Below are 27500 nucleotides of genomic sequence, written 5' to 3'. Positions count from 1 at the left end.
GAGAAGAGAAAAATGTGTAAATAAATTCTTTTTGTGGTTCATAGCTGTTTGTAGTAGGAGCTTCAAGACGGTTATAAATGATAATGCCAGTTCTGGTACCATTACCAGCAAGGGCCGATAAATGTTAAGGTGAAACGTCTGTCGGTATTAACGATCTGGTTAATTAATTGACGACATAGCCAATGACGCAATTCCTTTGTGTAGGTTCGTGCGGCAATAGTAGCGGGTCATAGACCCGAGAAGGAGTATAGTGAATGATAACAGATGATCAAAATTCACGCAAAATAAATATTACTTTAACGCCAGTAAGCCACAGAAGGTAGAGGGGGGATAGCATAGATAGAGGGTTAGTTGTGTCCGTCGGTTTATCATTCGCTGAATGCTTAAAGTGAAATTTAATGCAGCAATTAATTTAACATTGAACAGCAAGGACAAAAAAATATTCTTCAAGTTATTCTAGTGTGCTTTTATCAGTTCTTACAGATCAGTGTTCTCAAGAAGTGTACGGCATACTGTTGTTAGTGCAATTGTTCAAATCCAGGATTCGAATCATCACAGCAGCATAATGACACGCATCATCGGCAGTGCCGCAGTGTATTTGCTGCTATTTCAATACTCCAAGCTCTCAACGATGGTTTGGTGCTACAATGTAGATCTCCTGCACTCTGCTCGGAACCCATTAGATCCCCCTTTCCGCTCACCGCAAACACCGTACGGCCAAAAACATTCCAAATCGACTCCAGGATCGTATGGAAACGGCATTTCATCGGCTCACCGTGGACTAGCATTTAGTCAACAGGCCCCATCGTACCAACAGTCATTTATTCCAACAGTGGTGGAATCACTCCCACTACACCCACGCTGGCAGACAGATCAAAGGAAAAATCCACCAGCAGCACTGCAAGTACCACCGATACCGGTCATCCACATGGATGATATCGGCGTTGAAGATAGTAAGTGATTGAAATTAGATTTATTCTCTTCCAATTTGTCACATTCGCCAGCAGTAGTAGCCCACCGGGTGTCGTCGGTTAGTATAACTTTCACTGGAAGCGGCAATGGCTCTCATATTTTCTTTACGTTATAACGTTAAGGGCATTATGTGAAATTAGAGACCGGTTACACCTCGGTTGACCACCGTTCCACGGACAGAATAAGCTTGTTAGCCAGCACTGCTATGATAAATTGCATTTTTCTACTCTACGCGCTTGTGCGGAGGTGGTTTATTTAAATTGAAACTGATATTAGATCCTCAATTTCCGCACTAGCGACTTCGAAATGAAAATTCATTCGTTGATGTGATGTTGAAAGTTTTTTGCAGGAGGATCAAAGTAGGTCGAGCATAATTAATAGTCACTGCCACGTGTAGCGCAAAATTACGTCAAACATGATTGAGATGTGTTCCTCGTGTCCTTTCTGTCGATTGCTATCCACCGCTTGATACCTCACATCAGATAGTAGATGAATATTTTGGGATCGGAAAGTTTCATCCCGTCATACCGTCCAAAAATAGATGACGCCCGATGACCCTTGTCACGCTGGCAACGCCTACGGTGTGAATCTGTTTTCTATATTTGAACAGAAATATTGTTCTACAAACAATTCACACCTCACTTCATTGTTCCCTCGAGAACTACACATTTAATAGGCATCTACACCTCCAGAGAACCTTTATCGCTTTCTAAACTGTTCCACTCGGCCTTGCTAATCGTTTGGATGGTTTTCCTATTCCAGATTTCGTCGACCACGAGGGACGACCACTGCTGGACTCATTAGAAATACCATCTTCCCTGGACCAATCACCGTCCAAGGAAAGCAGTGACAATCCGATGCTTCTACAGATCCTGAGAACCAACCACCGACTCCCACCGAGAGAATTGACGTTGGACGAACAGGACAATGACGTACAATCGGTGGTGGTAAAGGACGATGGTAGGCGAGACCGTGCGGTGGAGAGCATTGATTTGATTCGCGAGCAATTGGAACGCATCAAGCAAGAGGAAGACATCGAAACCAAATCGAATCTACTGACGAAGCTGTTGACTGAGTTGCCGGAAGGGCCACTGCCGATTGTGTACGTTGAGGATGCGGCCGGTACCGGGCTAGAAGCCGAGGAGGACGACGACGAAGACGACGACGTGACGCATCTGTTCACACCCAACGGTGGTAAGCGATCCGGGCGGTACAATCGTGGCTATCCCTGGAAGCGACAAAACGCACGCAATCGACCGTAAGTGACGAAATGCTGTTTACCTTTGGGTTGGGTTGCGGTTCTTAATTGAATGTTGTAATCAAGCGACGTCCAGAGCGCTGCGGATGACGTCCAAAGCCCTTGTCCTGCCATGTGTTTTGTTTTCTTCTTCCTCCCTCAGGTACGATGATGCCCGGTTTCTTTGCGTTCCCAGTCGCGATGACGTGTTTAAGCTGCTTATCGGGCTACACGAGAACCGAAACGGCAACCACCAGCAGAAGACGATTAGTTTCTGCAACCGAAAGCGTCCAGCAAGGGCCATCTTCACCAACATTCGCTTCCTGGGTTAAGGTGGCACGTGAGGGAACACCGGAACGAACGAACGGCAAGCCCCTCGGTCGGCAATAACCTTTGGCTCCCGTGGGTCCGTTGTTGGAATGTGAGAATTGCTACAAAATTAGTTTTCCTTTTTCATTCCATTGGGTGACATTTTTATTCGATAGCGAGACTTTTCTAGGTGGTTCCTTAAAGCTAATGACATATACGATGGGCCCTGGGTGGAAATGCTGTGCTCAAAGCATCAGAGCGGGTTTAAGCTTATCTTAAGCCCATTATACAAATGTTGTACGTCTGTACGATATCAGTAAGAAGTACGTGCAGTGTTACATGTGTAATTGTCCCTTCCAACGGCAGCGATATGCTCAAAATTCCGATCACCGGCACCCAGCCAGGAGATCGGGAGATTGTCAGTCGAATCTTGTAAAACCAAAGACCTAAACGATGTAATCAAGAATGAAACTTATGAAATCGTTTTCGTAGAATATTAAGATGGAACAGTTGATTAATGAATCAAATAAACAATCATCAATGAAATAAGCAAGAATGCAAACAATGTAAGAATGTTTAAAAGTGCACAAGTCAAACAATAAAATCAAATAAAAAATGTTTAGATGACTTTGAGTTCGAGAAACTATGATTCAGCATTGGAAAAGGGTTGACAATTATGTTAGAGAACATATTAAAAATTTCTATCCGTATGTTTTGATAGTGAAATTTAGAAAGCTTGCTTATTACTGGAGATTTCGTCCTGATGCATCAAGGTTATGCTTATGAATTGTTTTGGGCCATAATGCTGGCTGCAATTGTTTGCTCCGTCAATGTTTGGCTCCATTAATTGAATTGATTCATTGCTGAACGGAAGCGATGGGCCATGGCGTCACTTTAAGCATCTCAAATAGAGCATCAACCATAAATGGAATCCGCGACCTTGACTTACTGTCGCACCGTGATGTCATACCCGCTACTCGCTGGGGATTGCATTCAGTAAACACGGAACAACGGAGTAAGATTCCTAGCGGTTTGGGGTCGCGTTGTTCCGGGATCCCTATGCTTGTCCAGTGCTTTCGTGTGTCACGTTTCACTTTTCGGTTTGGTGGGCCCGTCCATCGCTTCATTGTGTTTCTTTCCGTTGATAATTGTTTCACTTTCATGCGACGTATGCTTGAGATTGCGTGAGATTTTTTTCGACCACGCATTCAAGTCATTCATCTGAGTAAGCGATTGTTTGACGAACCCGGACATCGCCGTTGTCAACGATCACCCGAATTATAATTTATGTCGCGATGCTCAACAAGTAGCAAAGAGAATAAAGAAAGAAAAAAGTGTTTGTGTTATGCTATTGTCACTGATAATGGAGAAAGTTTTGTAGCGTTGGCAAAACGCAAAAAACCAAAGCAAATCATCAACTACAGTATGTATAGTAAAAGGATTTCACTCATTTATTCATCTTCTTATCGTGTTACAATTACATTCACTCCAACGTGCTCCAAACCCTTAATTAAACCAAGCAAACGGGCTTAAAGATCCACAGCCAGTCAAGCTTCAGACGTAACCAATCAGCTGTCGTGAACACGCATCGATTGCCACCACCACCGACAAGCTGCGGCGGAGCGTAGCCAGGTTGAACAAACTTCTCCAAACCAGCGCCAGGTCGCTGGTATACTGGCGTCAGGAACGTTCCGGCACCTACTGGCTCCTGGGGCTTCTGTACTGGCTGTGCATCGTTCATATCGTAGAAGTAGTACTGATGTGTCGTCTGCCGAGTGGTCGTACTGTTGGTTGTCTCCACTGTCTTCACGGGAACGTGTAGTACTCTTCCTTCCACACGACCCATCTCATACCTTTCCCCCACCGGTGGCACATGCCGCTGAACTAAACGATCCTCATCGCTACGCTTCAAAGGACCTCCCTGTTGACACTCTTCCTGGTAGATGTCGAGCAGAAATCCTTGCACACCGGGAAACCGCCCAGCATCGGAGTGAATGCGAATCGTTTTGGAAGCGTACGGACCAAAGTCCACCGTCCGATAGGTTTGCCCCGTTCGGCATCCACAAATGCGTCGCCCATCGATCTCGACAAACCCACCGGGACAGGCCGGGAATTGATCGTTACCGAATGCGAAGAACTTGAAATGGATCACCAAACGGCAAACGAAGGGTGAGTGACGCTGTATCTGCACCACACAGTCCTGGTTGGTTGTGAACTGTGACGGGAAATTGGCACTGGCCAGATAGAATCTCCGTTGACTGAACGCGTTCCGGCAGCAGGCCGATGGACCGAGCCCAGGGACGAACGAAACTTGGCTCTGTGGTTCGGGTTCACGCGGCGCTCGTTCGGTTGTGGGTTCCGGAAACTCGGCCTCTGATTCGGATTTAACTGGTTCGAAACCGGGCGGTGGTCCACCGATCGAGTTGGTTCCTTCTGTGCCAGGTTGCTGTGGATAGCCGGGGTAGTACGGGGTCGGATATTGCGTCCCTGGGACACAAGGATTTCCGGTGCATCCCGGGAATTGAGGAAACGAAGGATAAGAGGGTTGCTGAGGGTAGGAAGGATACGATGGTTGTGGTTGCTGTGGATACGAAGGGTAGCTCGGTGATGGTTGCTGAGGATACGAAGGATATCCAGGGAACAGCGGTGGACATGTCTGATATCTTGGATCGCAGGGAACTCGCGGAGGGTAGTTTGGTGACGAACAGCCCCACGAAGGGAACAAACATGGTGCCGGACACGGATAACCCAGAGGGGGAGAAGGATTCATCGGAGTCGGATAGCCCGGCGTTGGATAAGTCGGTTGCATCGTCGGAGGAGGCAGATATCCATTGCCACCGGGATTAAACTCCGGCGGAATGTCCTGCCGACTGCTCACTACCTTCCGATGGTGCCCGCCCTCCGGCTCAACGGTTGTTGTCTCTTCCCCGCTCGATTCCGTCCCTTCCTCCGCCACCTGAATCGTACTAAAAACGGTGTAGGCCGTGGAGGACTCTTCCGCCTCGTTGTCATCGCTGCACGGTTGCCTAGTGACCAGTATCCGGAATCCACGCTCCGAACGCCATCCATCCGTGACGAACTTCATCCTCAACAGACCACCGGGAGCATCGTACAGCTTCGAACCGATAACCGTGCCACAGAGCACTTCCTCCTCGCCAATGACGAGCCTATCCTTGCTGCAGTTACGCGATGGTTCGAGAGAAAAGTCCAGAAACTGAAAATGATACTGACTGCTGCACACGAACGGTGACTTGAAGGTGTACTCGCAGTGCAGAAGCGTCTGATAGCCATCGGGATAACCGGGCGAACGGATTTCACTCTGTAACCGCTTGTACACTCCACCGCACTCGACGACACTCCGCCGATCGCTGGTTTGGGCAAGGGGCCCGTACGGTACGGGCACTAACTCCCCGCTGTTGCTGCTGCTTCCTTCCTCTGCTCGATCGTAGTCGTTGATCATCTCAAAGTACGCTGGAGGTCGACTAGTTGCACCGGACGATATGCCATTCTCATCACTGCCCAGCTGCAGACCCATCGTGGTCGCAAAGGACAATTTTAGCAGACCAGTTAAAACCGCCAACTTCATAATTGAGATTGTGATTAGCTTTGCCATCTTTTAATCACTCGCGCGAGTCGCGTGAAAGTTCCTCCTTCTTTTCCGCTCAAACTTTTCTCATCACTACGCACACGTGTCCTTAGCAGAAAACTGCACTGACTGGAGAAACTTTTGTGCGAATAAAACGCTGCCTTTTTGCTGCCTAAACCTGATAATTTCGCTTTCTTCCTGAAGTACCGACCGCCGTCGAGGGCGAGAGTCAACCGGAGACTGATCGTACTGGCGGATAAGCGGTCAACTTTTGAGCTTCCATCAATATTTTAATGAGTATCGGCATACGTTTGTGGCGATTGTGAGTCGTCGTCGCAAGGGGGGATCCCTACCATTTTCTGTTGCCACAGAATGGTGCGCGACGGATAGGGTTCGAAGTTAAAGCCTACTTGTTGACTTTAACGTTTGTCTTTTGGCGTTTACTCGAAAAACGTTGGCGCTCGCGCGTCCTTTCTGTCCGTTCGTTGTGTCACTTCCGGTCCCCTGGGGTGGATGGTATGCTGTGGGTTGGGCTGGCGGATAACGATGACGAAACGTGACGATGGCGAGAGTGCGGTGTTTGCGTTCGTTGGTACGCCGTATGGTTCGCATAACCCTTAAGTTACATTAGGTGCGTTGCGATGGGACCTAGCAGAGGGATCATTCAGTAACACGACGTCCACAGCACTTCCCTTCAAAACAATGGAGCAAGCTCAGATGATCCCCGAGAGACTCATCGATGAGTCAATTTGAGCTAGCTTTTAAAACACTCAATCTCCGTTGGTGGTCCCTTTTCAACCGAAGTAATAACGTTTAGTAATCTGTGTTTTATGTAATCGCTAAGAATCTTTTACGTTATCTTACTTCTTTTCTACATTCCAATCATTAAAAGACGACCAGCGGTTGTGTGATTTTAAAGCTTTTTTCGCATGATTTCATTTGCTTATGCGCAGTGAAGCATTATGTAAAATAGAAATTCAAATGGACGAAACATCTGAAAGCAATCCTAAACCATTAGCAACACAACATCCAAAACCAATAAGATGGTTTAGTGAAGCATTTCATTGATTATACTTTGTTTAATTTTGTGATCATGTCGTATTCCATGTATTCCAATAAAAATCAGCTAAAAGAAGATAATTAAAACTATTCTAGAAGAACAATCGGAGATCATTTATGTTAAATTTCATATCTAGGATTAACTTTATTTATCATACCGTTTACTTATACATAAAACAAAAAGATGAGCATCTATCGAGCGTCTGAACCTTATACACGCGTGGAGTGAAGTCATTAATAGATCAAATAAGAGACTCGATCACTTCCTTCGGTTCCTTCCCACCCCCCTCCCCTTTCTCTCCCGGCTGTGTCAGGTTGACGATGAGAATAGCTCGTTTGCAGTCAACAAAACCTCCCGCACCCCATTAACCCCTTGTCAGCGAAAAGATCCAACCGAAACCCTTCCCCCGAGCCACGCCCGAGTACACAGAAAGAGCTCTAAACCCCCCTCCGGGACCGCCTGGTCTAGCGGAAACCGTCCCCATCAGTCTCGAAAGTCTATAGTTTACTTTTGACAGCCTGATCCGATTTCCGATCGAGCTGGGCGTAGATGATACCGGCCGGTTTGTCCACCGGCACGTAAACCGTTTCCTCCTTCAGCTGCGGATCCTTGATGACCTTGGGGAACTTGCTGAAGTCGAACGTGAAGTAATGCTTGTTGGGCATCGACATGTCGATCGAGGAAATTTGGGGCACCAATTCGAGCACCTGCTTCTCCGCCAGGTACAGCGTATGCTGGACACTCGGCGAAAAGATGCCCTTCTCCGCATCGCCCGCAAAGTTGTTCAGAATGCACTGCATCACCTTGTTCCAGCAGTAATCGAAATCGACGCCCGTCGCGGTTGAGTATTGCCAGGACGAGCGGACAACGGTGCTGAAGATGCGATCGTGCTGATCCGGCAGTGAGCGGTACTCGTCGTCCACGAAGTTCACGAATGCCGACTGGGTCGTCTTGAGGACGCGCAGGTTCATCAAACCGCTAACGATCGTTGGCTTAGGTTCTGTAATCGTCAGAGAACGAGAGAAGCAATTAGGCTTTGCGGTCAGAAGCATTAAACATAATTACCGCCTGGTCACGTACCAGTTCTCTTCTGCGTCACATCCGTGTAGCGGAGAGCAGTCGGCGTGAAGACAAAGGCATGGTTGTGCAGATCTTTATACGGACCGGTACCGAAGCCAATCCGCGACCACGGATACTCCTCGATGTGAATCGAAACCTCCTCGACGTGTGAGTACTTGTCCAGAAAGTGATGACACAGCAGCATTCCAAACTCTTCCGGCGACTCTAGCCCGTGCTTGCGGGCCAACAGATAGACGGTGTTCTTCTGCGAATCCGTGGCCACAATGTCACTGTTGTCACCTGCAACAAACGGAAGATACAGTGATGAGATTTGAGATGTTTCGATGGAACCTGAGGTCATCTTACCTTCGAGATAATCCTTTTGGCTTCTGAGCTTCAGCTTGGTGCCCACCTCAAACTCCTTTATCGAGTGGACCTGTCCATTCCGGACGACGTGCATCACCTTCACGCTGTCCTTACCGTAACCATAGTTACTGATCTGAAACTGGGCGTTCTCACCCTCCAGCAGCTGCTGCTGGTAGCCATTGCTTTCGTCGAGCAGCTTTCTGGACATCATCTTGCCGCGGGATCGTAACTGTAATACGGGCGGACAAAGTCATGCGAGGTTAGAGATTAAGCAAACGGGCTAGGAAAAGGGATTTAGCTCTGTTTAAATAACTTTCACGGCTGTTTGTTTGTTTGTTTCCGAATGCGATCGTGTTGTCGTTATTCCTGGAAGCCCGTCATCAGCTGACGATTAAATGATCCACACCAGGGCAGTTCTCTGATTTGTACGCATCATCGTGCACCAGACCAAACGAAATAAACCGGTTTGACGCTGTTGCATTGTTGTTTGCATTACATTATGTTGTCCCTTTTTGCTCACTTTATTCACTTCTGTGTTGACCCATCCCATCTCAGCCCCGTAGCTCAGCTCAGCGACAGATAAGCGATGTTGAAGCTGGCGCTGATGGTTCTGTGATCGTCATGATAAGGAACGAACCGCTAGGAACCGGTTTTTTATTTCTGACGCGTGGTGATTGACGGTTGCTGACATCGCGCGATCTCATCTCCCTTTGTATCGCGTTCGGAGTGCGTACAACCAGAAGACAAATCGAAGCACGCAATGCCCAAAAAGGGGGGACATCAGTCAACGGAGCATCCAGCAGTTGCGAATGCGCACAGCATTCAACTCGTGTTATTCGCGAAATGGACATCCCGTAGATAGATAGTTGGTTCTGCATATCAGTCCTGTAGACCTGTACCTGATCGACTGACTTATCTCATTACTAAAAATAGTTTATATTCTTCTTTTTCCATTTTTATACCCGTTTCGTGTTATCGAATGATTATAACCGTTCCTTGAAAAGGTTCTCCCTATTTTTGCCGTTTTCTTCTGCATACCATTCACCTAAAACTTGTATTTCCAGCATCTACTATCTCAATTCGTCACGCAGAACGATCATATTTCATTAAAGCATGATTAACACGAACCTTGTTGTAGCCATATTGAAATCCTTGACACCATTCTGGCTGCTGGCAGGGATCATTAACTAAACAGCCCCCACAGGGGGCCCCTGACTGGTTTGTCAAATTTGCACACAATCTGTTCGGTTCAATGCTCGCTATATTTGTCCAGCAGGAGACCGCGTGTACCCGAACAAAACATCGTAGATTAGGAGGAGCTGCTCATTATCTTCACTCGATTTTCGGTCCAGTCGATGTGGGGGCTATCTTATCAAACGTGTCTGTCGGCCACATTAAACCAAAAGAAGAAAAAAGGGTCCCAGACGCAATTCATGTGTCAATCTGTCTGCCTAAAAATAGATATGCTCCCCTTTTTGTCATCATCTGCTAGCAATGCGAGAAATGCTTGCAAAAACTGCACCCGCCGAACAATGGGGTTGTCAATCAAATGACGAATTCAAAAAAATGCATACACGAGATGATCGGGCCGGTATTACGTACTGATAACGCTTCGGCACACCAGCTGGTTGTCACGTAGCACCGAGTCCCGCTGGCACCGAAGGAATCTAAAAAAAACATATTTTTTCATTGTTTCGTAGCTGCTTGATTTAACGACCCAAAAGAACGCATTTCACGATGGCTCGGGAAAGGTTATCATCGTAAAGACAAACGTAATAAGACTACGCAGCGAGACGACTAAAAACGAAGGAGAAAAAAAAACGTCATCACACCACGCCTAATCGTGATTCAATGAACGAATTATCCGTTCGCTCTATCGCTCTCTCATTCTCGTTCCACGTGCCCTTGAAGCTTCGACGTGTGTATTACGCGCCCCAGTGATAACGATTACATGGTCCTGGCGGAGGCTACAGACCACGCGGCGAGAAGACCAAGAAATTGGAACACCGTCCGCGGATGCAGGCAAATCATGCTGTGTATTCGTGCCCCCGCCAACCGAAATATATCTAACGGTTTCTCCATGAATCCATGAAGCGGTTCGCCATTTTTGGGCACGATTAATAAACACCACAGAGAGAGAGAGAAAAAGAGGTAACGGCACATTTCTTCCTAGCTGGTTCTCCTTTCGTTTCTTCGCTTTTGCAGCTCCCCCGGGGGATAATGCAGATTGAATTTTAGTGTCACATGCTAATACAGAGTTCTGGATTACTATTTACTCAACGAAAACTGTCAATCACTATCACGAAAGTCAATGGCACGGTATCAAGTAAATGAACTTACAAATGAGCTGGTTTGCTGGTAACGTTAAAAATAAATTCTCCTCCTGGAGTCTAGGCCACAGACACAAACAACACACGGTTGTTCACTTGGTAGGCGATTGCGCTTTCTTCCTTGCACTGTGCTCGGGGCCGAACCTCACTCGTCTGCGGACACCGTTTAAATGGTGGCCGAGCGCGAGAGCATCGTCGATTTTGCTTACGCATCCAGCAGCAGCAGCAGCAGCCAAGCCAGACCTAGCCGGATCAGAACGAAAACAATCGCAAACTACAAACAAATGACGGCCGTTCGTTCGTCGTAGTATCGGATGCATGGACCTCTTGGGTGGACTTCAGCATCTTCCTTCGTGTGGAACGACGATCGCCTCCACCGGGCGACTCTAGGCTCTCGCGAGATAATCGTCGAGCGCAGCCGTCGGCCCGTGTTCTGGTATTGGTTCTGGCGGGCGCGATTTCCCATTTTTCCGTTCGTTCGGTTTCTAAGCTGCGCTGCTCTGAAGCGGAGTTGCATTTCCAACCCGGGGGGTTGTGTCATACAAAGTAATAAATCTTCTGATCCCAGGTGTCGCGCTGCAGTGTGTTTGTTCGATATCTGACTCATATTGATTGATGCTGTGAATGCCGCTCCGTGTGGCGGCCGGGCGACTGACCGATGATTAAAAGTATAATTACTGTCGCTGTCGTGTTTGTGTTTCGATGCTGCGGACAAGTGCGCGTCGGCCCAGCATCGGCGGTCGGTTTGTCTCCTTGACCTAATGATGATGCAGGAGGAGAGCGAGAACAAACAAAAAAAGATTAGAATTCCTTCGATTCGATTCGACGATGTTTACGCCTCGGTACAATTCCGTTGCCACAAAACGGAATCTGCGACGCGAGCGCACATTTTGGAACAAGTCAAAAATACGCAAGGGGAGGTGTTTGAGTCATCAGAAGGTTGTTGATTAGCTTTGGGAATCCCAGAATGTTGAGTGAGAAGAAGAGAAGTCCTCCTAGCATCATGGTGTGAAGCATATTTATTGCGCTTGCTTATGGAACTGGTAAACTTGTCGGTTTCATTCACGTGACTGTGATTGACCCGGTTAGTCATAACAAGATTCACTATCACCACGCGTCGCGGCATTAAAAACGGGGGTAAAACCGGCGCTTTGAGCCACAGAACAAGAATGGTGTCTCGTCTTGGTCCAGATTTCTATGAATGTCATTAACAAATGTTCACGAGAACAATTAATTTTAAATAAAACATACGAATAAATCCGGCTTGTCTGGCAGTGGGAGCAAAAGCATGTGTAACACCCGGACCGTCCGGAGCATGTTTGAATAACCGCCACGGGCACTGGCGCTTATCAGGTGGATCAGATGCAACACTTTCGATTGCCTTTTTCCAAGAAATGGCCCGGTAAATGTAGTTCGCGGGGGGTTTAGTTAGTTGACGCAAGCAACGCGAGCTGCTACGAATTGATGGTTTTAGACATAACAAGATCATCCCAACAGTCGATTGATGAATCGGACAGATTGCGGATACACCCGGTTCCAGCTGGACTTGGACCGTCGGCGAGGTTCATGTGTGGTTTATGTTTGGCTTATGATGCCTGCTGGTAAACGAGCGACTGCGCCTAAGCACAGGTAGACCAAACAAAACTTATATTGGACCCTTACTTGGACCCGTAGAATAGTTGGGTAATCTTTGGAATTTATGTTTGAGTTTGTTGCTGTTTTATGTTGAACTTAATTAACTGGTTGGATGAGAGTGTGACTATAATTTCGATGGTGCTGAAACGGTTGATTAACGTCCATTTCAAATTATCATCGTGATTGAAATGTTTCACTCATGAATATCGTGAAATGTTTTCCACGATTTAGCGATTTCCTGTCCGGAAAAAGCACCGGATGCTCGGGGGCGGTTAATTAACACGGAAAACTCTAAAAACACGAGTCTAAAAGACGGGAATTGGAAATTATTCCAAAAATAAAATCAAGAGTATTTCAACTGCAACCCGGCTTCAGTACGCCCCTTATAAACGTTTATTTACAGTGATGATCGTTGAAGTGTGAGCACTTCATTTTGTTTTGATTTTTTTGTCGTTTTCTTAGGACTTCGGATCGAGATTGGAAACGCGTTCCGTGCTCTAAAATCGCTGTAAAAAGTGGAAAACTCTTCACATTTTCACCTATTCTGTGGTTTAGAAGAACAAACTGCACTCCGGGGGTGGTTCCCGTTGGAAAAGTAGACCGAGAAAGTGCAACCGACAACCAACCGCAACGCATCACAATATTTCATCATCAAAAATCGGAAAAACACTCCGAAATTAGTAATATCGGCCTTCAGAACCAATCCGCTGGTTATTTCTCCGGTACGATGGAGGAAATCCTGAACGACAACGTGCTGGGCGATGAGCTGGAGGTGAGTTTCGTTGATTACGAGCCGCGGGGTGGCGAAGGTTTCTGGAGCGTTCTTTGCCTGCGTCACAACGCATCTGAGTCACGACGGGAATAAATTATGATTCAGTGTTACTACGATCTGTTACAGAAATTCGAGAAAAAGTACAACGCAGAACTGAGACTGGGCCCGGTTTCGACGACAACGCAATTCGAATATGCCTGGTGTATGGTTCGGAGCGAGTTCAAAAGCGACATGAAACGAGTAAGTTTGCCACGAAAGCGGAACAAAGACCGGAACGGAACGGAACGGTACACTTCAATGTGATGTTTCTTTCATCAGGGAATACTGTTGCTGGAGGATCTGTTTGCCAAACACCCCGAAGGACGGCGGGACTACCTGTACTATCTCGCTATCGGGCACGCCAGACTGCAGGAGTACTCGGAGTCGCTGAAGCACGCCCAAGCCTTCCTGGAGATTGAACCCAACAATCAGCAGGTGATCGCGCTGGAGCAGATGGTAAAGAAACGCATGGAAATCGAAGGAATCAAAGGAGTCGCCAAAGCCACGGGAGCTGCTCTCGTTGTCGGAGGCATCCTGGGGCTGGGACTGGCTTTGCTGAAGAAATGAAAATCCAAGTAAACCCTGGCCCGATCGGAGCGCACGGTGTGCGATCGGGAGGGTTTACTTTTCTCTGGCTTGATGTGGCTATACAAAACTACGGGCAGCTGGGCGATAGTTGATCTAGGTTTATGGGTTAGCCACAATTATCTATGCGTTTTGTTTTATTGTTCTTAAGCTAATGCACGTTCAGTTCACTACAGCTAGCGAAATGTATGCTTTTCCAGTTGTCCTGTGGTGATAAGAGTCGGGTTGCTTTGGAGACTATGCGTGCACCTATTTCCTCGATAACGAATACGATAGCACAGTGGCAGAGATGCGCACCAAGTTAATGTGTACAAAAATAAATCTGGATGGTATATCCTGGCGCGTTGATGAACAGAACCGGCATGTTTGCTAGTGTGATAGTAGGTAAGAATGTATCCACCGTGCTATCCTTTTCCTCGCGGATGGACTCAACGTATCAGATGAATTATTTAAATTATCTTCGAACATGCAGCGATGGATGCGTCTTCTCGTGAATCGGTGTAGATTGATTTTGAGTAAATTATTCCAAATATAGATATATTTTTAATCAAGGAGAACGTATCGTGTCCTGTCTGTGTCTCGAAAGCCACAGGTCCATTATCCTATCAATCAATCAAACATGAAAAACCGTTTACGGGCTAATGACCAAACGATAGAATGCAGCCGTCGCCTAATTGCCGTCCAACATGCAAATCGTGTCCCTGTTGCTACTGTGATTTTGGTTCTTAGTAAGTCCTCAGCACACCCGGTGGCAACATGCCTCTGACGACAATGTTCTGCTTCCGGCTCACGGTCCGGTTAGGTGCAATAATTGTTGGAGGATGCTGTATTGTAAGACAAGACTGGACGATAATCCGTCGTTTCCGGTGACTAATTACGTTTCTTCCGAAACAGCTGGAAACACTCATCACCATGATTATGCTGACGGCATTGGGCAGTGGGTCGTTCTTGCGGGCGGAGGCGCTTCACTACGAAGCCAATATGCAGCTCTACAATCCGCATGCCATCTTCATTTGGTTCATTCGAATGTTCAAAACGAAGCCGGATTTGTCGTTCGTGATCATAATGAGCACCATGGGACTGTACCTGCCCTGCTGTGTAGCAATGATGGCGGGAGCATTTTACGTATGGCAAACTACCACCACCGTCCTGCTGTTCGATTAACATTCCCCTTCGCTTTTTTGTAGATGAAACGTTATCTGCTAGTTCCGTTCATCGTGGTTGAACTGGTGCGCCTGGTTACGCTTACCCTTACACACGTGATTGGAATGATAGTGATTAAAAAATCGATAAATGTAGGCTACCTGATAGCGCTCACGATATCCGGAGGTTTCTCGTTGCGTAAGTGCGCAAGCATTAGAACTTGGCCACTCTGGAATGCCATAGACCCTGATCATTACCTCGTTGCAGTGCTCCTGTTTTACCTGTGGGCGTGCGTGGTGGCCTTGTTTCAAGTTTTGAAGATCGTCCGCTCGCCAGAGTACATCGCCGTGTTTGGCGACAATCCACTGGCTCCGGTGGTGGCCGAAGGGTCGCCGACGTTCAAGCCACCGCTGCCAGATAACCCTGCCACCCAGCTGCAGTACACCAGGAAGGAACACCAACCGAAGCTCGCGATACCCTTGCCAATGGCCCCGTTCAGCGGGGCCAACATGCTGCTGGATGATTTCCGCGCGCTGCACAGTCGCTATTCTTACAGCTGGGCCATTTGAGCAGCGCCTACAGTTCAGCAATAGATGTGCACGATGGCATCAAGTCGGTGTAAGGTCGCTAGCCATTCCGCAGTGTTTAATGATGATAAGGTATTGTGAGTTGATTGCTCAATGCCACAAGTCTCATCAGTTTAAACAAAGTTCAATCCTGTTTCACAACCAGCTTGGCCACAATAAAATTCGTAATTCATTTTAATATTTTTGCAAATTCTTTTCACATGCCTTCTAAGATGAAATCGGTGAAAATACAGAAGAGACTAAAAAACATTCTCAACCGACTCGCCAGCAACCCAGATACACGCATTCCGCTTCGATGTAAACAAAATCCTCTCTACCCTGTTTTGGGGCGAGTTTGTGTTCGCAGTTGTTTCCCTTGGCTCAACCCCCCATCGTGGTCTCGTTCGTGTTGAGGATGAGCTAACGGCTTGCTTCTTCCTTTCCTTGGCATTTTTTTCCTCTTTTTCGTTTATGTTCAACAGCACGATCGCGATCACCACTACCACGATCGTGGCCGTTTCACATGGCCGGAACAGTGCGTCTCCATTTTCATCGGTCGATGCCCACGTGGAACGTTTTGAATTCAAATAAAAACTCACGATCCCCAACCCCTTCGAACTCGTCACGATTACGGTGTCTGTGTCGCGAAGGAAGTCACCTTTGCGTGAGACTCACTGTGGTGTGGAAAATCGGAAAGAAACACCACCGCGAACCCCACCACCTTGCCCACGGCCGCACCGGTGCAGGCCAAGCATCCGATTCGACGACCTCCACCGGCTCTCTATCGCTTCTACGCCTGCGGGGTCGAGGGGTTCGTGATCAAGCAGCACTCTGCTCGCCGTTCGGTCTAATGGTCGTTTGCCATTTGATTTTTACATCGTCACTCGCTCGCCCCTATCTCTCGCTCTCTCTGTCTCGCTCTCGTTTATGCTTGGTGCATGGTGTTTTTTTTTTGTATTATTTGCTTCGCCTCGCTGTCCATCCCCAATCGGAACTCGAGTGGCCATCGCGAGACGATCGTCGAGTTGGTAAAAAGGTGCTGCTGCTGTACCGTGCTCCACCCCATCGTGGCAACAGCTTTTTCATTCTCCATCGGCTACCGCACCCGAGAGGATCGTCTTTTCGGTTCGGTTGTAACGGCGTGGCGAAAGGGTGAAAGTCCTATCCACGCACGGCATCTCAAATCGGTGTAGCCGCGCTGTGACCCATTCATTCAATTGCCGCTCATGTGGATGGAGCTAAAATAAGAACATATAGTTGGTGGGGTTTTGTGAAACGTGCAACGTGGTTGTGATCGGATAAAAAACATTGCCTGGTAGTGCAGTGGATAGTAGATAGTGTTTTTTTTTTATCATCGGAGAGTCCCCTCGTCAACACCATGGATAAGGAATACGTGCTCAAGAACAATATGTAAGTTTCCCGGTGCTTCGCTGTGGGCTTCATCGAGCCAGTGCCATTACGTCATCGTGCACGCGACACAACCGCACACATACGCAGGAAACAGTTCGTTCGTTTTTCCTCGCTTTTCCATCGAATGCTCTACACCACGGTAGCCATCATGCTAGCAAACTGTTGACTTTTCTTTGTTGTTGATTCACTCGCGCCGTCACGATAAAACGATGCCATACTTGCGGTGGTCAATTGCAGTGGCAATCAATCAATGTTGGAAATTGCAGTGTTCACGAAATTTCAGAAAGTATATCAAGGGCCAACAGGGAATATTCAAGGGTGTTGCTGATCACGGTGACGGTGACCTACATTTGAGAAAGGGCTGGTCTTGCATGCTGGCCTCGAGAGGCTCGACACGGCTCGACAGCGAATTCTTTGCTTTCGAAGACGCGAAATCGAAGCAACCGGTTCCCTAGGACACTGGAGAGGTTCGCCTCCTCCGTCGCCTATCAGCCATTGAACTTCGAGTGCCTGGTAGCCGCGAAATACGGACGGGAATTATGGCAATCTCCAGGCTGCTAATCGTATTCCGCATTGTCAGCTGACCTCAGGCCAATCGGCGGCAGTGTTATCGATCTAGGCGATGCCAGTATGATCACGTCGCGAATGCGTGGTGATCTTGGCAAGCTCATGCTTGGTACAAATGTTTAATGTTTAATCCGCCACTCAAATATGTGATCCTCTGCGGTGGCCACCATTTGACCGTCACGCTGTGATGCGTGTCTCGATTTGCGAAACATAATTAACCGATGCGACACCGTAGGGGTTTGAAAGCATGAAGAACATTCTCGATCATCGGATCGCTTCACATCGAATGCGTAAGGGCAAGCAGTGCACTGCAACGCATCTAATGCAACTCGTAACGGAACGAAGTATCAATTAGTGCGTCATGGTGGTGTCGGTCAGTGGTTCGCCTTGCACACGTGCGTCTTGTACCTATTTGGCCATTGTGAGGGTTGCACACCTCTGCTGCTTGGAACCCTCGCGAGAGAACTGTGATGCGTGAAGGAAGTTGTTGTTGCTGGTGCCCAGGAGTTCTCTGGACAGTACTTGAACCTGTTAACTGTTTTGATAACATTTTCAAACAGACCTCGTGTTCCTCATGCGGGATTACTGTCAACGACTGTCCGAAAGGGTGGACAAGTTGACGTTGATGGCCCGACGAGACCAAGGTTCCGTTTGTGGCGTTGTGCAATGATAGAGCCAGCGCGTAATGTGCGATGGCCACAGAGGGCTGGCCTCGTGAGAACAAACTGAAAGCCTGCACCGAAGTAGGCTACGGTAAGGTTCTACTCTATCGAACTGCCAAACTCTGCAATCGCTTCGCTTCGGTGCATCGGACCCGGCTAGTTTCGAGCTCTAAGTGGCTCTAAAGTCTAAACAACCTGACTGCCGATCGGTTCGGTTCTGTTTGGTGTGTGTCTGCCCCCCCCCCCCCCCCGCCACCCAGCCCAGCTTGTTGCCACTTCGACGCGCAGACCACGCACCGGCGGTTGTACTGGTCGGCCTTCAAAATTCCACTTCTAAGCAGCAGCACTCTACCTCCTACCATAGCCCCTGGCCTGGCATCATAACCGGTCGGTCGGTCGGTCTCAACCCGTGCAATCCTTTCGCGAACGCGAATTTGACCGTGTGCGGTCGAAACTCGTTAGAAACCGTGATCCCCGCGTACCTCCCTTTGAACAGAAGCCTCTCATTCGTTCATTCCAACAGCAAACGTGCAGCATGCAGCGTGCAGCAGCAGCAAGATGCATGCCTGTTGATGTTACAACATCGATCGTACGGCTAAAGGCTTGTCTCCAGTTCGCGGGGTGCGGGTTCTGGCGGTGTAAACTTAAACTTGGCATCTTCTAACCCACCCGTCTCTAAAACCCCTCTCTTCTTACCGTCTCGTCGTGCACGAGAGAGAGAGAGGCGCTAGCGGGTAAACTTGCGAAAAGTGTCGACCTAATCTGGCCCGCGGGTCTGCTCGCGTAAACGGGTTCCCCTTCGGGAGGTGAGCGATCGTTACCCTTGGGTTTTGACGGCGCAGTTTCATAACCGTGATGCTGCTATTCTCCAATCGCTGATGTCTTTTGAGCTGGTCGAATGGGGAGATTTTGAAACGGAACGACTGCTCACGTCGAGTGGATAACGGAGTTCACAAGAAGAGAGCCACTTAGAAGGGTGAATTATGTGATTATGGATCACGCGGAGCGATATGTTAATGTGGCACCATTTGCCAAGCAATCGAGGCGTTCCCGCCAGATCAGCGCCCCAGTCTCAGCTTAATCAGCAACAGAACAGTGGCATAGAACAGTCCGATGGGCTCCATGATCTAGGTCATAGAAATCGCAACAAGGGCACTGGCGCTGGTTACATCGCAATGCAGTAGCAGCTGTACGTTACTCCCGGAAGTGGTAGTGGTTCGTTCTAGTGGAGAGGCTTTGAAGGAAATCGTGTTCGTTTGAAATGCTAACCAGTTAACCCGTTTCTGGTCAAAGCAAAGGCAGCTTCTTGTCAGCTACTTACAGCGTTTCACTAGTAACGCGCACCCGGGCGCGCACTAGACTTGATTGATAAGAGAGTGGCTCTCGTTGAAGTCGCCAACGCTAGGCAAAGGGCAACAACACTTGAGTGGAGCGGTTTAGCGATGGCCGCATTCGACATCGACTGGCCCTTTTGGGTCCGACTGATAGCGTAGTGGTGCTGCACTATAGTGCTGGCAACAGAGTGTCTTTGTGCGAGCCTCGCTGACGTCAATACCGTTCCGGAGTAGGTGCTGATTTGAATATTGATTCAGCGCGCCAGGCGGTTCAAGTGAGATGAACTAGACCGGACCGACGGCTCGACGGGGCCTGTGTGTTTTGACATCCGCCTAGGTCATCTGCCTGTACGATCTGCTAATTTATTAGTTCTTTGCGATTAGCTCATCGTGGAGACCTTCGGCGCACTGAACAGCAGCAGCTGGACGCGCAACTCTAAAACTCAGTGCCCAGTCCCAGTGCGTTATCAGGACCGCTCAAAGGTCATTCGCTTTAGGCTGCTACGTCATAGATTTTTCGTCTGGCAGCGTTTTTGGGGTGGAGATCAAAAATTGGAAATCGTTATCTCGAATCTACCTTGGTGCCTTTGGTATGTGGATTGCTTCAAGGTTAATTCCGTCGATTCGCTATCGCGACAGTTTTGGATTTGAGCTTGTAAATTACCTTCAGCGTGTAGCACGTGGTTTTCAAGGAAGGGGCCAGCTGACTCACTCGTTTCACGCCATATCACACGATAATTATAAAAATATCCGGACAAACGTCTCTACAAACGATCCTCGCCGACCAGTTTGTTGGAACTTTTCATTATCCTTCAATCTCGCTGCTGTTGATCTTGCCTTACCGTTTGTTTCCAAAACATGCATATTTAGCTACGCATCGCTTCGCGGACGCCAGATAACGCGGTCCAAGAACTTCAAGGTTGTTCCGTGTGAAGCGAGAGCCTGCTACCTTCTTCTTAGCGCGCTCTTCCGGCCCGCCAATAGCTAATCTTGACCGACGTGTTTAACGTGTGTCACAAAAACAACAAATTCCCTCGAGTAATGCCCGATCGAATGCCATTTTTGGGGAGCGTGGTAACGTCGATTCGTCGCCGTTCACAAATGAAACACCTTCCAAGCGAGCGAATTTGATTTCAAGCGACTCTCCGGTGTTTGACTGTTCGACGCTAACAGTCGACGGGGCCGCGCGGCCGGCCGGGCTTATCAGTGTAAAGTCCATTCGCACTCCAAAGTCCGTTCGGGCTGTTGTCGTGGCGACAACACAGTGCAGTTGAATGGTTTAGCTAGAAGAAGAAGGGGTTGGCATTGATAAGAATCGGCGTGAAGCAGTCGGCTTCGATGCACTGTCGGTGCAATGTAGTGTCCTGTTGTGGTCGTTCCTGTTGTGTCCCCGGTGTGAGGGGTTACGTCATGCCATCATAAATTTATTGGATGTGCATGTCTGGATTGGGTTTGACTTTGCAGATCCTCCTTCTCGGAAGGAACAATCTCGATGAAGCAAAGTATGATCCGGGGTTTGTTGTTTTTGGAAGACAATTGAGCAGACAAACGGTCAACACTCCAGATGGTGTTTACTGCTGTTTCGTTCGCTGTCCTATCCACCGTTGAAGCCGTAGAAGAGCTAATATTTGAGCATTCCGGATCCAATCAGTCAGCATGATTCATCCATCGCGACCTGGTCCAACGTGTACCCCCCATGCCACCTCCAGAGTGGCACTCAATTTACCGGCCTGACGAGGCACATTTCACGAATTACCACGACCACGAATGGAGTTCGCTTTTATCTGCTTTGCGTTTTTTGCGCCAGACCGAAACGATACCAAAGGTGACATTTGCTTTCTGAAGTGTTCTGCAAATGGAGCTCTTTACTGGAGTCTACTTTGATTTAATCTACTTTTAGAAGGAATTCCCCCTTCGCTTCGAAGTGTGTGGTCCGCACTTATCTTGCCGCTTATCTAACACACGCTCACACAAGTTATGCGACACCTGCGTCACGCCTTGGGCGGAAAAAGAGAGAAGAAAAATCGAAAAACTGCATCGAGAATGCGTTCTCGCGGTTGCCGTTGCATGCAGTGCACGTGGATGCACTTGTTGCACATGCAACGCGCAGTTTGCCTGCAAGCCGAGCGAGCGTTGCATACAACCCGAACAGGGGACGCTCCTTTGCGCCCCTCTTTCCGGTCCTTGAAACCGTGTGTAAAAAGGGGTGACCAGCTGGCGCGGCTCGCGATGGATATAGCTCGCTCGCGATAGCGAACAAAGAAGAGCGCCCGAGGCGCGTGTCCGTGACAACGCACACCGTTGGCTGGTGATGTTTGTGTTCGTGTGTCTCTTCGACACGCACCTCCCTTCCGACGATGTTTATTGGTTTTACCAGCACGCGCACGCACACAGCCGCGTGGCGGTCCGCAACAACGAGCAGGCCGCGGCTCGAACGCATCCAAGGCGGCGCCTCCATCAGCAATAATTGTTGGAGCGCCGCGGAGCACAGATCTCGTCGTCGTCGTCGTCGTCGTTCGCCGTCGTGGTCGTCGTGGCCGTGCTCTGTGTGTTCACACCGCAAACCAAAACGAGGGGGTGTCACGAAGCGATAAAGGACTATCATCACACCCAAACGGTGGCCGTGCGTGTTCGAGCTGCGCGTGAGCAAGTTGCGCCAGCAGTAGCCGCGCATTAGAATACGGAAGTTCAGTCCAGTTTGTGCCAAGGTGTTGTAGTGCTAGGAGGCAGTACCAGCGAGCGGGCTGTGCTAGAGGATACGCTATCGAACCGGAAGCGAAGGTTACTCGATCTCTCCTCGGTGCTCGTTGCTCGTTGCGCAAGTAACCGAAGTGACAGGCGAGTGCGCGACTTCCTGGTTAGGTTAACCACAGCATCAGCATCAGCACCAACAGCAGCAGCAGCTGCTGCAGCTTCCGTCTGTGTATAGGAAGAGCGAATCGGTAGAAGCGAAAGTGCATCTACAGCCACGGGCTGGATGAAAGATTGCTAGCCGCGACGCGCAATTGCACCGCCTCTTGGGTGCCTCCAGTTCTGTCTCTCGCTAGCAACTGGCGAGTGCGATCGTGATCGTCAAACATAAACAAAACAACGCCATCATCCGCAGCGTAATCATCAAAAAGGGCAGTGCGTGCGTCATACGTATCATCGCAGTTGGCTTCGAGTTTTTTTTCGCCAATGATACTTGTTAGTGCGCCTACTTTGCGTGTACTTCGTGCGATTGATTAAGAAGAGAAGAAGGGTTTGCCAGCCGCCAGCTCCGGGGGCGGTGGTTAGTCTCTAGAGCGTGAAAAGCGTGAAAAGGGTAAAACGAACGAACCGAAAGCGAAAGGCGTGTGGCGAAAGTATGGCGGAAGCAATCGATATGATGGCCGCGAGCGGTAGTTGCAGCGTCACTCACAATCTGCTCGATGATAACAACAGGAAAAATGGCGCCGTGCGGGTGCAGATCGTCCCGTCGCAGCCGAAGACGCTGTCCCATCTGCCGACCCGGCCACCCGTCGATCTGGCCTTCCACAATCTTACCTACCGGGTCAAGGAAGGACGTCGCAACAGTAAGTACAAAACAACACACGCCACAGCGCACACATTCGCAAACAGCTTAAGCCTACTCTTCTACAGCTTTCTTTGAGTGTTCTTTGTGGTGATCGCGGTTAGCACAAGTGGACGGGACTGCTTTGCTTTATCCGCTCTTATGGTCCCGTTCCGGTTTATTTGCATCGAACAGGTCGAATGTTCGATTATGTCCATATCAATAGAGGTCCCGGAGCATGCCGCTAGTACGCGTGTCTTTTTCGCTCCCTTTCTGTATTGCGTCTAGATGTGTCGATTTGGCCTTTGTGTTGGTGGTTTTGTCCACCAAACCGGTGGGCGGAGGGGCGTCTTTTTGTATTACTTAGCATCGTCAGCGCGATTTGCTTGTCGCGTTTATTTGCCTTCGTCTGCAACCACGAGCGACAGGCAGCCTGATAATGTCTGCAAAAAAGCGACGACCGGATCGTAGCAAGCCAATTATCGTTGCACTTCGGGATCCGGAACAGCTTTTTATTAATCGCCAGCGGTTAATGGAAAAAGAAAACTCTCTTCTCAGGGCCATGCTCCGAGTGCAACCGAGCTGTCAAGGTGTTTTAAACGGCCGGAAAGATAATTTATAATGGATTCAGTAAAGGTCAGTACCGGGTGAAGGGTAAATAAAGATGAAAAACTCTTCACCTGCCTTGGAAAGTGTCGATCACGCCTTGACCCCTCCCCCGGTCTGGCATGGAACACAGAGAACAGCTCCTGACGTGTACGCTGTTGTCTGGAATCTTAACCCTCTCTCTCTCTCTCGCCGTCCAAGGTTGCATCCCGGAATCACGCGCTATCGAAATAAACATCCGCTTAACCTTAGCCCTCTCGCAGGCTCGAACAGCGGAACACGTGATCGGTGATTACTATCCAAGAACGAATCCAGAAATGGTTCAGCACCGGATAGACTGGAATGGCCGCTATCAAGACACGCACGTGTCCTGGGTCAGAAGCTAACGCACGATGACCAATAGGTACGTTTTAATCATCCATCACGGACGACGACGGACCGGTTTTTGTGCCGCTCGGTCGCGACTGGTGCTGCTGCACACGTTGCGCTCCTCTAATTAACCAAAGGCCCATGTTCCCCTCGAGGTGGTGGTGCTCACTACGCGGATTGCGTTTTGTCCGAATGACAAACAACCTTTACGATCACGTTTATGGCGCTGTTAGCCAGGTCTTTGCCTTTTCTCCAAATCTTTTTCGACAATGTTACGTGACGTCCTGTTTTCGAGGTTCTCTGTTGCTTCAGAGGCTCTATCAGCGATCAAACGACGTCGGTTGCTGATTACTGAAAGGCCACCCAAAAGGTAGTGTCCAGTTGGAAATCCGTGAACCGTAAAACGCCCTACCAGACACCCTTGACATGGTTCGTTCGCTCTGACCCTCCGCAATGACTAACGCCGAGGGGAGGGAAATTGTTTTTTTTTTTCCTTTTGCAAAAAGGGTACGGATCACGGATCCCGCATCCGAGCAGCGCATGTTCCGTGCGTATGCAAGCCTGTGAAACCTCAATGCTTAACCGTCCGCTTCGACAAACACAATAGTGCATTGACGCAAGAGCATCATTACTCCACGCGCTCGCGGCTGGTGGTGTTAAGGTGTTACTTACGCGAGAAGTTATTAACATTTCAATCGCACTCCGTTCTTTCCCTAACGAGCAGCGCCAGGCTGACGTTCTGTTTTAATGCGATCGCTCCTCGATCGACTACTGACATTGACCTACGACTAGGGGAAACTGTTCCAGGAGGTTTGAAGTCCACTTTGACTTTTACTCACTAGCGTGCGGCTTGGCAACTCAACAAAAGCAACTCTCTGGCGTCCGCTATAGAATGAGTCAGTAGCGTACGCCTCCACAGCAACTGATCTTTTCATTTGATATTTTCTTTGTGCATGACACACGTTCATAGGCCATCGTAGCTCAATGCTGCCTTGTCAGAGAACGTCATGTGAGTAATGGTTTGGGGTCGGTGGATGGCGCTACGTGCTCCGCAAAGAGCGTGTTCCAAAGTCTGCTTTGGTGTTTGTCTCGCGACAAAGCATTTGTCTAGCTGAGTGCATTTCACCTGCTATATGCAAATGCGATGGACCATTAAACCACCGAGCTTGTGTTCGAGCTTTCAAGCACACATTTAAATCGAAACGGATCGATTTGTCGATTGGTTAGCGAGGGAGGGTATCGCGTCTTTGTTTCCAATGCCACCCTTATCTGCTGGACGCGATAAGACGCACGGTGAGCCCATCAGTACACCGCTGTTCGTCCGTTCCGTAGGCTGCTGCTGGTTATGGGGAACGCCGTTTTCATGTTTCACGAATCGTATGACCATAAAGCGGCGAAGGTCCATCTCCCCTAACCAAGCATTTTCCCTCATGATGGCGCTTCAAACGGGTAAAATCGATATCAGGCGATCACGTGATTAGACAAACATTACGGTGTACGTTCCCCATTACTACCGGGATAATGATTATTTAATAGTTACTGTTAACCGGTACCGGTCAACATTAGAATTTTATCAAACAATCTGGATTCTCCGGGGGAATATACCGTGTCTAGAGATGTTGTTCCGATAAGTTGCACACGCCGCAAATGGCCGCACAGGTTCCGGCTCAAAGTTAATTAGCTACGATCGACAGGAGCGTCTACTATTATTGCTCGGGTGTTCATTATTTATCCCAATGATTTGGGAATTTTTCTCTGGTGTGTGTTCGCTAATCAACCGGCCAGCAGGCACGCCACACCTAACCAGTCCCGTTTGATTGTGGGAAGTAGAGCGGCGGTTTGTTGGAAGTTGCACTTCCGTGATACAAATAGGAAGCTGTTGATACTTCATTTAGCTTCTTTTACGACGTAGAATTTCAAATAAATATATGAATGTTGAATGCACCCGTTGGTAGTAGCGTGAGTGATGGGCTTTGTGTAAACCTTTCGTGTCATGCGAGTTCCCTTCCTCGAAATCTGTTTTATTGTTTTAGCAATTATAGCGAGACCTTTTGCCATATTTACTTCACACAAGACAAACACAGCAATGCAAAGAACCCTGTTGGATGTTGTCGTCGTTTTAACATGATCACTCGGCTTATAAACAGGAAACATCGTCGCACACCGAGGGAATCCCCCCATAAAACGCGCTATGATCTCGAGCCATCATGTTGTTGAATAATTTGCAACAGGAACAGGTTAGAGAGAGGTAGACGACGGTACAACGGGAAAGAACAGGCAGCTGAAAGGGGGTAGCAGTCTCGGCGTTTGTGCGAATGTGCCACAATGCCTAACCGGTTCTAAAACACTCGTCCACTGGCCATGTTTTGGAGGAGTTTTCTTTTTCTCTCGCTTAAATTCACAACACAAGGCGCCACGAATGCGCGAGCACCATAAACGTCGGTGTGCGATCGCTGGAATCGCTGACCTTGAGCAGCATACAGAGAAGGTGGCGAAGCGCGACGTCCATGCTACTGTTTGGTAGTTGCTGAGGTGGATTAGTAAACCGGCGGTTTCGCGATGACGTAATGGCTGGCCAAGACCGAGAGAGCGAGAACTGAAGATGCCAATGTCGATCGACTGCCGTGTGATGCCGGTTGCTAAACTAGCTTTTGCTTCAGATTTCTTGCAAGCAACGCGATATGATATACGATCGGATGTTGTTCGAACCGACGCGGTCGTCGTGTTGTTATCAGATTTCTGCCCGAGAAGGATTGCGGTAAGCACGGGGGCACGATCCAACAAACGACGGGAAAGATTTGCCCTGCGATACAGATGGTGTCGGCCTATCAACTGATAAAACAATCGAGCCTGTTTTCTTCTTAGCGAAAAAGCGGGTTTTTTTGAGATTTTCTCGTTCAGGCGCCACACTCTGCGGTATCTTTAAGGCAACCTTGGGATGGTTTGAGTTGGGGTGAGTTGAGTTTCGCTGGAAAAGATCAATACTGCGGTTTGGGGCTGCATTATGAATGTGGGAAAGTGGCCAACCGTGACCATGTGGACCCAGGGGGTTGGCCAAGCACCTCACGCGCCGAGACTCGAAACAATGAACTCGAAGCAACTGCCTTCTAGATGTATTTCACACAATTAAAGGAGGGAGTTTTTTCCCCTCTTGGATGAGCTCACTTGGATAGTTGCTTCGCAACGAACAGGAATTGACCATCGTTGAGTCAAGTAATGGAAGGTTACGCCCGGTAATCATCTAAGCCAGCCACGGTAAAATCCAATCGGTAAAAAATTCCAACTCCAATCCTGCAACTCGTCTCTCGTCGATTGGTGACAATTAAAATGAAATTTCACGGTCATCGGCCGGGACTATCAT

General features: G+C 48.6%; 6 protein-coding genes across 10 annotated transcripts in view; 4 read left to right on the top strand and 2 right to left on the bottom strand.

Moving 5' to 3' along the window:
• LOC126571164 (uncharacterized) overlaps positions 1–2976 on the top strand; it is a 4032-nt gene extending 1056 nt beyond the window's left edge. The window contains exons 2-4 of one of the 2 annotated variants that reach the window (XM_050229473.1): positions 452–953; positions 1735–2230; positions 2373–2976. In XM_050229473.1, coding sequence (XP_050085430.1) covers positions 566–953; positions 1735–2230; positions 2373–2541 — 1053 coding nt within the window. In that variant the 5' untranslated portion in view covers positions 452–565 and the 3' untranslated portion in view covers positions 2542–2976. The remainder of the gene's footprint in view (positions 1–451; positions 954–1734; positions 2231–2372) is intronic. The other variant, XM_050229472.1, reaches the window with a different exon arrangement.
• Positions 2977–3979: 1003 nt separating this feature from the next.
• On the bottom strand, positions 3980–6327 carry LOC126571156 (uncharacterized). Its single transcript, XM_050229461.1, has one exon. It carries the CDS (start codon positions 6129–6131, stop codon positions 4029–4031), a length of 2103 nt encoding a protein of 700 aa, XP_050085418.1. The 5' UTR covers positions 6132–6327; the 3' UTR covers positions 3980–4028.
• Positions 6328–7277: 950 nt separating this feature from the next.
• Positions 7278–11087, bottom strand: LOC126571166 (uricase). Its single transcript, XM_050229475.1, has 4 exons — positions 10930–11087; positions 8590–8818; positions 8245–8523; positions 7278–8164 (listed from the first exon to the last, which is right to left on the bottom strand). The coding sequence occupies exons 2-4, from the start codon at positions 8798–8800 to the stop codon at positions 7662–7664; spliced, it is 993 nt and encodes a 330-aa protein (XP_050085432.1). The 5' UTR covers positions 8801–8818; positions 10930–11087; the 3' UTR covers positions 7278–7661.
• A 1917-nt stretch (positions 11088–13004) lies between these two features.
• On the top strand, positions 13005–14307 carry LOC126571185 (mitochondrial fission 1 protein). 2 transcript variants are annotated; one of them, XM_050229502.1, is made up of 3 exons: positions 13005–13326; positions 13432–13566; positions 13645–14307. In XM_050229502.1, exons 1-3 carry the CDS (start codon positions 13282–13284, stop codon positions 13930–13932), a joined length of 468 nt encoding a protein of 155 aa, XP_050085459.1. In that variant the 5' UTR covers positions 13005–13281; the 3' UTR covers positions 13933–14307. The 2 variants fall into 2 exon arrangements, with proteins under 2 accessions (XP_050085459.1, XP_050085460.1); XM_050229503.1 differs by having other exon boundaries at positions 13006–13326; positions 13453–13566.
• A 320-nt stretch (positions 14308–14627) lies between these two features.
• LOC126571171 (uncharacterized) lies at positions 14628–15674 on the top strand. Of its 2 annotated transcripts, none has more exons than XM_050229486.1 (4): positions 14628–14781; positions 14845–15075; positions 15138–15291; positions 15406–15674. In XM_050229486.1, exons 1-4 carry the CDS (start codon positions 14707–14709, stop codon positions 15660–15662), a joined length of 717 nt encoding a protein of 238 aa, XP_050085443.1. In that variant the 5' UTR covers positions 14628–14706; the 3' UTR covers positions 15663–15674. The 2 variants fall into 2 exon arrangements, with proteins under 2 accessions (XP_050085443.1, XP_050085442.1); XM_050229485.1 differs by having other exon boundaries at positions 15361–15674.
• A 1056-nt stretch (positions 15675–16730) lies between these two features.
• Positions 16731–27500, top strand: part of LOC126571155 (ATP-binding cassette sub-family G member 1) — a 14296-nt gene continuing 3526 nt past the window's right edge. Inside the window, exons 1-2 of one of the 2 annotated variants that reach the window (XM_050229460.1) lie at positions 16731–17069; positions 23056–23186. In XM_050229460.1, the coding sequence (XP_050085417.1) occupies positions 17038–17069; positions 23056–23186 (163 nt within the window). In that variant the 5' untranslated portion in view covers positions 16731–17037. Of the gene's footprint in view, positions 17070–22093; positions 23187–27500 lie in introns of those variants that run through there. The other variant, XM_050229458.1, reaches the window with a different exon arrangement.

Source organism: Anopheles aquasalis, chromosome 2 (genome assembly GCF_943734665.1).
Source record: "Anopheles aquasalis chromosome 2, idAnoAquaMG_Q_19, whole genome shotgun sequence".
Lineage (NCBI taxonomy): Eukaryota > Metazoa > Arthropoda > Insecta > Diptera > Culicidae > Anopheles > Anopheles aquasalis.
Note: the sequence above shows the minus strand (reverse complement) of the source record. Positions and strands in the feature narration are given on the sequence as shown.